The sequence below is a fragment of the Lontra canadensis genome, unplaced genomic scaffold (assembly GCF_010015895.1).
Source record: "Lontra canadensis isolate GAN:19392208 unplaced genomic scaffold, GSC_riverotter_1.0 scaffold5, whole genome shotgun sequence".
Classification (NCBI taxonomy): Eukaryota; Metazoa; Chordata; class Mammalia; order Carnivora; family Mustelidae; genus Lontra; species Lontra canadensis.
Window position 1 is genome coordinate 33,711,136 of NW_022630999.1, and position 11,899 is coordinate 33,723,034.

General features: G+C 53.9%; 1 protein-coding gene across 1 annotated transcript; it reads left to right on the forward strand.

Annotated features, from left to right (window-relative positions):
• The first annotated feature begins 7,327 nt into the window (after positions 1-7,327).
• Positions 7,328-10,112, forward strand: FOXI1 (forkhead box I1). The gene is made up of 2 exons (XM_032851778.1): positions 7,328-7,954; positions 9,423-10,112. Exons 1-2 carry the CDS (start codon positions 7,378-7,380, stop codon positions 9,980-9,982), a joined length of 1,137 nt encoding a protein of 378 aa, XP_032707669.1. The 5' UTR covers positions 7,328-7,377; the 3' UTR covers positions 9,983-10,112.
• Positions 10,113-11,899: the final 1,787 nt, after the last annotated feature.

Below are 11,899 nucleotides of genomic sequence, written 5' to 3' on the forward strand. Positions count from 1 at the left end.
GAAAGTTCTGCCATGTCCACTCCATTCTCTGCAGGCCATCACCAGCTCAACCGTTAAAGAATCATCTTAGGAAACTATTAAAACCAGCTCCAGATAGTGTAATAAATAATCCCTAAAATAATAAGTTTCAATAGCCCAAACTCTTATAATAATAAACACAATTAACCATATTGTTTTTCTTGGACTCACCTCTCAGTGACTCCAGTGAGGAAATTCTTAAGGAAATTATATTCAGTTATTTATGACTTTTGATGAAATTGAGGGGAAGGGAAGTAGATTATATGAAAAATCCGTCTCTGCAGCAGAATCCCGAAATTCACAGATTGTAAAAATAGTCAAAAATTAAAAATAAATATTTAGCATAGAACATTCTAAGAAATCTAATATGAATTACAAAATGTTTGAGCCATGAACTTTTATGAAGTATTAGGTTCCTGGAAAAGTGGCTGCCTGGCTTTTCAATGTTAAGTGACCACATTTATGAATGAATCGATATGGTCTTCCTCGATCTTAGAAATGGACTTGGGGGCAGGTCACTTGAAAACCCACCCAGCGGGACCCTGGGTAAGCAGTGACCGATACGCTTGTACACAGAGATGAGGTCAGGTGGTCGCTGGGCTAGGAACTTTAGAGGTCTCAACTCATTTCTGATTCACGGAGACCCCCGGGATAGTCACTGCCATGGCCCTAATTTCCACAGAACAAACCAACATAAAAAGACATCCCATAGCCTCTGCAACTCCCTCACAAATGTGCGTAGAGCCTAATTCGTGCTGAACATCATCCAAAGCCCTGAAAAAAATAAAAAAATAAAAAAATAAACCGCACCCGTGCCCTCAAGGAGCTGCAGGTCCTATAGTGAAGTCAGGCAATACGCTGGTCATCGTAGCGAAGTCTGACCCAGTTCCAGGTGTGGGGGGACCACGGGGAAGGATCCGGGACCTGGACACCAGAAGGAAGGCTTCCCTGGGGAGGCAGCGCTGAGCTGGCTTTGGAGGCTAAGTCAGGGCTCTCCGGGTGGAGAGGAAGGGCATCCAGACCACGTGAGCAGGCACGGAGCTGAGGGATCACGAGAGGCTCACGTGGCCACAACCCAAGGAAGGGCACAGCGAGGGGGCAAGGATGTGGTGGGAGTGGCTGGTGAGGCCAGGCGTGTGTGGGGTCTGGAGTGCCATGCCAGCCGTTAGAGGGGCAAGGTGCAGAGAACCGGCTGCCTACCAGGCAATCTGCACTTAGTAGATCTGCACTTAGTAATTTTTGAAACTTCACAACCGCCCTCTGGAGTATAGATTATCATTAGTCCCAGTTTACAGTGAGGAAACAGGCCCACAGAGGCACAGGCATTTGTCCAGGATCATACAGATGGAAAGTGGTAGAGCAGGAACTTGATGCTTCAAGCTCCAAGGAACGGGCCGATGAGTGGCAGCTTTCCGAGGGACTCCGGGGACAGGGGCTGGCTCCCCAGATCTCTCGCTCTCTAAGCGGGGTGTGCATCATCGGAGCAGGGATGCTCAGGCCTCACCTGTGCCTCCTAGGTCAGAATCTCTGGGGCCCCGGGCCCAAGAGAACGCCTCTTAATAAGTTCCATAGATGGGACCTGCTGGGCAGGGCCTTGAAAACCATAGCTTTGTCTTCCATTTGCATATGAGGAACCTGAAGCCCACAGGGGCCACCTCAGTCCACAGTAGTCCCGGAATGAAATGAACAAGTGACCAAACCCATAAAGCCACTGCCCCCAATCTGTGTTCTTTACCCAGAGATGGGGGAGTGGGAGAAGAGGGAAAGGGGTGAGGGAGTAGAGGAGCTCCTTGTTCCTTGGGTGCAGGACAAAGGCCACTGGTGGCCCTGGAGGGTGATCGTCAGTGGACAGGGTCACAGCTTCACCTAGCATGGAATCCGACTCTATTGGTTTCCTATTGCTGGTGTAACAAATTATCACAAACCTACTGGCTTAAAACAAAACACATTTACTCTCTTCCTGGTCCTGAGATCAGAAATCCAAAATCAGTCTTATGAAAATCAGGGTGACCGTAGGGCTGGTTCCCCGAAGAGACGTCCGAGGACGGTGTCTTTTCTTGCCTCTTCCAACCTCTATAAGCAGCAAGGCATGTGGCTTTCCTTGGCTCCTGGCCACCTTTTTGCTCCCTCCCTGCTTCCTCATCATACCTCCACTTCTGCTATCACATCTCCCTCTGGCTCCCTCTTGCAAGGGCAGCTGGGACTACGCTGGGCCACCCGGGTAGTGCAGGCTTATCACTCCCCGTGCTCTTCAACTTGATCACTTCTGCAAAGTCCCCTTCACTTTGGAAGAGAAGTTCTCAGATTCTGTGGATCGGCACGGACATCTTATGATGGGGAGGTCATTAGTCTGCCTACCACACTCACAATGAGAAAATTCTCTCCCTTTCCAATTCTCTTCTGATCCTTTTGCCTTCTCCAAGCAGCGTTTTCTCCCTTCCCTAATGCTTGCTCACCTCACCTTCTCACAAAGAGTGAGCCGGCTCAGGCCTGTGCTGCCTCAGGTCGCTCATCTGTAAAGTGGGGATGATTAGAGTAGGGACTGAATGAGAACACAGGAACGAATTCAGGCTGTGCCCAGCACAGTGTCGGCTCTAAACAGAGGCTGCTTTTTCTCACTGTATTTATGGCAAGTGATACTGATTACCAGTGATTCATTTCCAGAAGTCAAATGGAATTTATCTTTAAACTAATTTCATTAGGGCACCTGGATGGCTCCACTGGTTAAGCGTCTGATTTCGGCTCAGGTCGTGATCCCGGGGTCCTGGGATCCACTCCGCATCGGGAGGGGGGGGTCCCTGCTCAGCGGGGAGTCTGCGTCTCCCTCTCCTGTTCCCCCTGCTTGTGCTCACTTTCTGTCTCTGTCAAATAAATAAATAAATCTGTAATAAATAAATAAATAAATAAATAAATTCATTAAGTAGAAAGAAACAAAGAAAAAAAGAAAGGAAAGAGGAAAAAAAAAAAAAGAACCTGAGAGCCAATTTAAAAATTATTAAGTAAATCCAACTATAGGCACTGCACCAAGATGGCAAATCAGGAGTGGGAGCCTCAGTGCTGTGCTGCTGTGACAGTGTCCTGCATGCCCTAGAAATGCTACTGTGGAGACGATCAGTTTTTGCTGAACAAGTGAAGGATTGATTACCCCTGAGCACTGTATCAGAGGTCTTTCCTATACTGTCTCGGGCAGTGCTGGCAACAGCCTTCTGAGGGAGGTAAGCCTGTTACCCTTGTTTTCCGAGCGAGCAGAGGCTGGGAGATGAGGCAATGGCAAGGCGTGCAGAAAACATGACCAGAGCTGTTGGACTCTCATTCCAACTCATCCAACTGCTGCTTGGCTGACTTCTAAGACATTTTGCCCCATTGACAATCCAGTTCCCACTATTTCCATTGCAGTGGAATGAAAGTGGTCGTCCCCCCCCAAGGGGCACAATTCCTCCTTGAAGCTGCTGTTCAGTTTGGGACCTTGCCCCTTAAAGGGGCTCAGAAATCCTTGGCCACAGGCTCTTAAAGGTCAGTGAATCCCTGCCCTCCGCTCCCTGCTTTTAAATATATGGCCACCAGAGGGCGGTGTTTAACTTTGTTTCTCCGGCTTCAAGCACCACCAGAAGCCAAAGAGCAGAGTAGAGAGCCCCAAGATTGATCAGCCTGGCTGACACCTGGACCAGACTTCCTAAAAGCCCATACCTGGGACAGAGAAGCTGGTCCCATGGCAGGCCCCAAAATATTCTGAGATGCAGCTCTGGTGTGCAAGAAAGGAAGACCAAAGGACAGCCTGTTTCTTCCCACACTCCTCCAGCCCCTGAAAGTCAAGGCCAGAGGTGGGGGCCCTGGCCAGCCATGGTCTATGGGGCCTGTGCACATTCACCCTTTCTGCAGGCCTTGAGCTGCCTTGAGCTTCTGGACTCGGTAATGCATACAGCTGACCGCTGGGCACGCAACCTACTCCAGAGGAGTGGCAGGCCTGACACTGACCGGGTGTGGGAGGGCACAAGAGGCTGTGAGCTGTAGCCACCAGACTCGGGGCTAGAGGCTGCACGGGGGCCAGGCCTCCTAAGACATGCCAGGGCCCAGGCGCGACAGGGAGACTCAAGTGAGCTTCCTTTAAAAACCGCCTCTAAGGAAGGAGACCCTGGCAATAGACAAAGGGTAGATGAGGAGTTCGGGGGAAACGCTCCTGACCAGCTTGGGTGCAAGTGAACTTGTCACCTGATTTGAGTGCCTGTCTCCTGCTGTAGCCATGGAGCAGACAGTGGTTGGGGGGGATTCCCTGGGGATTCCCTCCAGCCTCCTCCAGCTGGCACAGTAAGTGCCCTCCTTCTTCCACCTCAAGGACCCATGGGGTCTGGAGAAAGTGTGAAGCAGTTGAATGGAGAGAAGGAAGTGGAGAAACGAAGGTAGGAGGGAGGTGGAGTCCCCAGAAGTCAGCTGCATGACTTCAGGAAAGGGGACAGGAGGGGAGCTCATCATCAGCCGCAGAAGGCAGGGGCTGGCTGAGGAGCTGGCGTCCGCCCCAAACATCCCTCCCTCGGTTCCTCCTTTGTGACCTCACCTGTCCCCCAGGCCCTGCCCACAGGCTGCTAAAAGGGAGGAATTAACCTACAAGGGTGCAAACTGAAGGAGGAATTGTACACCTCAAATGTATGTTGTCTATAGTATATAACGACTCACAGTCACTGAGTGCTACTCTAGGCACCAGTGATTTACGATGGTTACGCCAATCAGCTCACGGGTTGCTCACAGCAACCACGTGGGTTAAATGGGATCAGATTGTTCCCATTTTCCCTTGAGAAGACAGGCTGAGGTTAACTAAGTCACTTGTTAAGATTTGCAGTTAGCTTCTCAGCTGGGGTTCAGACCCAAGTCCCCCTGCTCTCAGAGCCTATGTCTGCTGTGAGTCCGAAAGAGAGCCCTTTGCTAGCCTCTACACCGGACTCCCAAAGCAAGTCACCTGTGTGCTTGAGTTTACTATCTAAATCAGAAACTGAAAAACAACAATGAAAATCACTTCTGATTTCCACCCAACAATAATAATTCCCAGTTTGGTATTTATATTTATAAATACACATATTAATATATATTTTTACCATAAAATGACACTTTACAGTCCATTTCATTAAATACTGCTATTAGAACAGAACATCTTTGCATATTACTAAATATTCTACAATCTATTTTTCCATAGCTTCAAAGTATTTCTTCACTGGGATGATACCCAATTTATTTGACCGATCCCCTCCTATCGTACATTCAGGTTAGTTACAGTTTGTTATAGCTCTACACAATGCTCTGGCGAATATCCCTGAAGAAAGTTCATAGCTCTGTTTAATTCTGCCGGACGAATGATCAGAAGTGGAGCCGCCAGGTTCATTGCCAGGCCTTGGGTCTACATGGGTGGTCTCTAAGGTACCTGCCTCTTGAAAAGTCAAGGCCCAGCCTTCAGCGAGCCAGGCCTGGCAGAGACACTTTAAACAAAGATTTTCTGAAAAGAAAGTACATAGTGTGCTTACCCTGTGCCTCCCCTGGGCAGTCAGGCCCTTTGGGATCATTTCATTCACTGCTCCCTGGTGGGGACAGATGGTTTCTCAGGACCCGGGAGGGTCCCTCCCACCCAGTTTCCTAAACTCATCCTCTGGGCACCCATACACTGCAAAGGAGACGCATCCCATGGCACCTGGGTTTCCCGTGGCCTGTCTCCTGATGCAGCTGTAGAGGAGAGCAGACAGCCTGGCAAGGGTTGGGGGAGCTTCCTGGAAGGCAGCCCCTCCAGCTGGCACAGGGAGCGACCTCCTTCTTCCAACTCAAGGGTCCATGGGGTCTGGACACTTGAGTGAGGGGCAGTTGAATGGGGAGAGTGAAGTAGAGGCAGGAGGGTAGGAGGGAGGTGGTGGCCCCAGAAGCCGGCTAAAGCTTTCTTCTAATCTGATCTGAGGAAGAGACGTAGTCAGGCCACTACTAAAGCTTGCTCGGGGACAGCTGCCCACCGTCCTTGCCCCTAGGCCCAGGGCCTGCCAGGGTGAAGAGTAAGTCATCTCCAAGCTTCTGGAGAATGGAGCCCAGAGAGGGGGGCACTGGCCGTAAGCTCAGAGCAGAGGGGCAGCTGGCGCTCCCGCTTCTAGAGACTGAGGCAGAGATGGTGTGAGGGGAATGGCAAGGTGAGGAGTCCAGGGCTCTCCTCCGGCCTCAGCTCTGCGGGGCCCCTGTTAGCTGAAACATGAAAGGACTTTGATCAGAGAGGGGCCTGGGGGCCTGCCTGACCCCTGCGGGCAGAAAGAACCTTGCATAGGTAAGTTCCTTCTCACTTTTCCCTGAAGCCCATTCACACTCTCTTCCTTCTATTGCTATCTCCCTGCTGCTCCTCCGGGAGAATCCCCAGGCCTTGTCCATGGCCCTCATCAGTGTGCCTTCAGGGTGTGTGTGTGTGTGTGTGTGTCTGCGTGTCTGTATGAGGAGGGTACCTATAACCAAACGACTGGAAATCTGGCCATAGGCAAGGTTCCTCTTTGCTCTTCTGATTCTCCAGGGCCAGGTTCTTTCCTGGAACCTCCAGAAAGTGTGTCTTCTCTTCAGAAGACCCAAAGATGTGGCTTCTAATAAAGTCCACATCCGGTCTGGGTGAGGGGGGCTGAGAATGGGGGGTCAGGATGGGACAGGGGAGAGAGAAGAAGGGACGGGGAGAGAGAAAGAGATACAGAGGAAATGAGAGACAGGAGTGAAAGGGAGTGGGAGAGAAGCAGAGACAGACAGGAGGTGATCATGAAGGAACAGAGAAGTAGAAAGAGATGGAAACAAACTCAGAGGAAGAGAGAGAGGAGGGAGGGAGGGAGGGACAGAGAGGTGGCCAGAGCAGTGCTTAGAAAAGAAACAGGGAAGGGGGGAGGAAGAACAGGGAAAGAAAATGTGATAGTGAGAAGTCAGGAAAGAGACTGAGATGCAGAGGGGCTGGCCAGAGTGAGGGAAGGGTGACGGAGAAGGGGAGAAAAAGGTGAGGAGAGAAGTGGAAGAGAGACACAATGAAAGGAAAACAAGGGGAACCAAATGAAGAGAAAGGCAGGAGAGAAAGTGGGGAAACAGGAACTGGGAAGAGAGAGAGGGAAGAGGGGCGCCCTAGGCGCTGGGGATATCAGCCACAGCTCCAGTCTGAGCACGCGCAGTGGCCCTGGCCCAAGGCCCTGTCCCGGTGTCTGGCAGGGCTGTAGGAGGAGGGGCTGGCACGCAGCAGGTGGCCGCCCCTGGGTGGGGCCCACAGGCCAAGCCCGCAGGGGTATAAGTCGGAGGCTGGGCCAGCGGAGCACCTGTCAGGGACAGCTCCCTGGTGCAGGTGCCAGACAGGTGGCTCCGGCCAAGCCCAACCCCAGCATGAGCTCCTTCGACCTCCCGGCACCCTCCCCAGCTCGCTGCAGCCCCCAGTTCCCCAGCATCGGCCAGGAGCCCCCCGAGATGAGCCTTTACCATGAGAACTTCTTCTACCCACAGGGCGTGCCCAGCCCTCAGCGCCCCCCCTCCTTTGAGGGGGGTGGCGAGTACGGGGCCACCCCCAACCCCTACCTCTGGCTCAATGGGCCGGCCATGACTCCACCGCCCTACCTGCCGGGCACCAACGCCAGCCCCTTCCTGCCCCAGGCCTACGGTGTGCAGAGGCAGCTGCTGCCCGGTATGTCTGGGCTGGGGGGCGGCGACCTGGGCTGGCTGCCCATCCCCTCGCAGGAGGAGCTGATGAAGCTGGTGCGGCCCCCCTATTCCTACTCGGCTCTCATTGCCATGGCCATCCACGGGGCGCCCGACAAGCGCCTCACCCTCAGCCAGATCTACCAGTACGTGGCCGACAACTTCCCCTTCTACAACAAGAGCAAGGCCGGCTGGCAGAACTCCATCCGCCACAACCTGTCTCTCAATGACTGCTTCAAGAAGGTGCCCCGCGATGAGGACGACCCGGGTAAGGGGGTTGCCGGGGCAGTGTTGGGCCGGGGAGCCAGCCTCTGATGCCCCCAAGGAAGTCTCCTGTCATTCCTCCCCAGCACCCCATTCTAGAAAGTTCTTACCTGGCTGTGTCCCCTGAGACAGCAGGCTGAGGGTTGTCAGCAGTGAAGGAGCCTGGGAGAGCCCCAGAGGCAGGGTTTTGATTCTGGTTGCACCGCTGAGCGGTTAGCCACTCCAGGCATTTTAGAGCTCTGAGCCTCAGTTTCCCCACCTGAAAAACAGGGATGGTAACCGTGGCTCCTTTGCAGGCCTGTGATGGGGGTCATAAGAGAATGCATGCAAGGGTTTGGGTGCCTGCAAACACTCAAGAGTCCACAGTAATTGTTGTGATCACTCTGAGTCCCGGGCACCCAGCTCATAGGAAGTCCCCAGGAGGATTTGGACGTGGCAAAGCCCAAGTGCACTCAGACCCCTGGGGAGAGATCTGACTTGGTCAAATACGGGGAAGAGCCACGTTGTGCTGCCTGCTCAGTCGCATACTCTCCTTTAACCCACCCCTGCCTGCGGCTCTCACAGAACCCATTGTCCAGATGAGGGGAGTGACACTCAGCAGGGAAACAGCCTGCCCAAGGTTACACAGAGTGGAGGGAAAGCCCTGGAGCCCGAATCTGAATGGAGGTCACTCTAACACCAAAAACTACCAACTCTCCATTTTTAATGATGAATTTCTACAATGCAGAGACATTCAGAAGTAATATATTAAATATTCAGATATGCATTTCCCAGAATTAAAGTCTGTTCTCGTGCCCCCATGGGAAGCCAGGGCATGGCTCAGAGCCTCACTTCCGGCTGCTAGGAGGCTAGCAGGCACAGGGATAGGGGCTCTCCAGGGAGGGCGAGTGTCCAGTTCCATGACTGGCCTCACCCACAGGCCCAGCTCAGGCCCTCCCTCCAGAAGGCACCTCATGGTGACAAGGCCCACCTACACATCCAGCATCAGCCCTCAGAAGAAGGGAGGGGTATAACAGGCCCACTTTTCAGACTAGGAAACTGCGGCTTGCCCAGAGTCCCTCAGCCAGTTAGAAGCAAAGCCAGGACTCAAGGCCATCCTCAGACTTCCTGATCAAAACGTTCAGGAAGCTCTAAAGTGTTTCCCGAGTTTTCTTTCATGTCAGCCATGGAGGAAGGCCCTCCGTCTCCATTCCCCCAGTACCTGAACTTCTTCCAGAAGGCCGCACTGCGAGTGCTCTCCTGGCTGACACCTCTGTGTCCCCAGAGTGCCCAGTTGTGAGGTGGGGGTGGAAGAGAGATGCTGGCCCGTGGCGAGTCCTCTGTCTCTCCATCCCTGCCTTCTCTTCTGTCTTCCGCATGGTTTGCTTGGCCTTTAGTTGACAGCAATAAAAACAAACAAACAACAACAACAACAAAACAGGAGCAAAGCATTTTGTCCACCGCTCTGCTTACTCCTTCCCCTTTTGTACCAGGCAAAGGGAATTACTGGACCCTGGACCCCAACTGTGAGAAGATGTTCGATAATGGAAATTTCCGCAGGAAGAGGAAGAGAAAATCGGATGTTTCCTCCAGCACGGGATCCCTGGCCTCCGAGAAGACGGAGAACAGCCTCCTGGTGGGCAGCCCCAAGACGGCGGAGGCCCAGGACATCCTGGACAGTGCTTCACCGGGGACCACCGGCTCCCCAGAGAAGCCGCCCTCCCCTCCCCCGCCGGGCACCCCCTGCCTCAACAGCTTCCTCTCCACCATGACCACCTACGGGAGCGGGTTGAGCCCAGCGAGCCGCCCTGGGGCAACACCGGGACTGAGCCCTGAGCCCACGGACAAGATGGGGCAGAACTTGCTGAACTTCAGCTCGTACACCCCACTCACCAACCTCAGCGGCCACGGGGGCGGGGGCGAGTGGGCCAACCCCATGCCCGCCAACGCTCTGGGCTACGGAGGCTCTGTCCTCAACCAGTTCAGCCCCCATTTCTACAGCAGCATCAACACGAACAGCGTCCTCTATCCCAGGGAGGGCACCGAGGTCTAGAACAGAGCAGCCCCCGAAACCGCTGGACACACAGAGAAGAAAAGCAGTTGAGACCTCCCGTGCCAGTGTCATTGCGGTCCATGACCTCTGACCTGCCCAGACAGACACGGAAATCTCAGGAATTCGGCCTTTTTCTATAACACGGTGTGGACCTTCTGTTTGTCTCACGTACATACACACACACACACACACACACACACACACACACACCCGCCAACTCTGGAGCCTGGTAACAGTAATCACGGGACCATCTGTGGAGTCTATGCGCCAGGTGCCGTCTTAGGCTCTTTAAAGGCGTAATCACACTCATATTTACAGGCACCCTGTGAGGGTCCAGTGAAACTTTTCATTGAGCAGATGAGGAAACCGAGGCTCCAGGAAGTTAAGTACCTTTCCCAGGATCTCACACACTAGTAAGTGGCAGAGCCGTGGCTGGAGTCCGGGTCTCTATGGGCCCCCCAGTCTGGGCCGCAGAGGCAGGGATGGAGCGAGTGGTGGAGCAGCTAGGGAAGGGCCCGGTGAAAGCGGTTTACGGCAAGCACACCCTCTACCGTCTGGCTGCCGGTCAGAATTCATTCAGCCCCAGCCCCGGGCTCATCTCGTCCTGGTCTAAGTCCTTATTCCGCGGCTCCCAGCTTACCTGTAGACACTCCCTTTGCTGCCACTCGAGGAGGGAAGCCCAAGCCCCTGAAGGACGGTGTGTGCTCCCTCTCCCCCCGGGAGGGACACTGCTTCCCCTGCCCCAGAGCCCATGATCGCGGCAGCAGGGAGGAACGGTGGGCTGCCTGCCCCCGCCCCAGCCCTGTCCACCTTCAAGATCATGTAAAGCCCAGCTTCCTGCGTGCGCGTCATGGACCAGTGAGAGAAAGTGGTGTCCAGTGTCTTTTTTATGGCCCGGGAGAGGTGCACGTCAGAGAAAACAAGGCCTCAAAGAAGGGGGCTGTGGCCCCCTGCACGGGGCCCCCCGCCTGTGCCCCTGAGACTCTCTTGTTTTTATATGTACTTTACACGCCTGTGCTGTGTCATCACGACACACCCTGGGAAGTGTTCTTGTTTTCTTATTTTCTTTTGAATTAAAAAATTTTAAAAAGCACCATGTGCATCCCTTCCTTATGAGTTTTCCCATCTTCTAGCTGCTGGGCAATGGAACACGGAGCCAAATGCATCCTGGAGCCAAAGGCTTTTGGGACAGGAGGCAGAGAGAGAATGGGCAGCAAGGCTTTTATTGTCCTCCCTACTGGCGCAGAGATAGGGCAAATGTCCCCAGTGACAAAAGGGACACACGCAGGGATGGGGTAGGTGCGTGAAGGAACCTGTCTATACCGCACTCAGGGCAGGGACTGGGCACATCATGGTCCTTGTAGCTCAGGCCAGCCTCATAGCTGTACTGAGGTTGTAATCCCTCTAACAACCCAGGGAAGGGGTGGCACAGAGGAGAAAACTGAGGATCGGGAGGGTACAACCCCTTGCCTGGAGTCCATGGCCAGTCCATGCCCAGGGCGCCTGGCTGAGGAACCTGGGACATGGCTATGCCCGGTGGCAACGACAACGATTCTCTGAGGGCTGTGGGCCGGCACCGGGCCACCTGCTTGGCGGGTGGGAGCTCTTCAATGCCCACAGCAGCCCCCGGTGTGTGCACTGTGATTCCCCGGGCTGGGGCACGGTGCATACCAGAGGATCGTGCATGGTGGCTGCAGACTGGTCTCCCGGGGTGTGCGTGAGGAGGGCTCAAGCCCAAGGCCCCCTGCACAAGCTCCCTGAGTCCCACTCAGACTTGGGCAGGGGAGCCCTTTCCCTGGAGCATCTGAGGTTGGATGGGAGCAGCAGAGGTCAGATGGAGCTGCAACAGTCACAGCAGCAACAAGGACAATCATAGTAACACTCATGGCAGTTTACCCTGTGTCAGGACTCAGCCTG

Excerpts from the sequence above, each read along its gene's own strand:
- FOXI1 (XM_032851778.1), top strand. The coding sequence starts at position 7,378 with ATGAGCTCCTTCGACCTCCCGGCACCCTCCCCAGCTCGCTGCAGCCCC. Across the intron at positions 7,955-9,422 it reads CCGCGATGAGGACGACCCGG|GCAAAGGGAATTACTGGACC; the intron begins GTAAGGGGGTTG and ends CTTTTGTACCAG.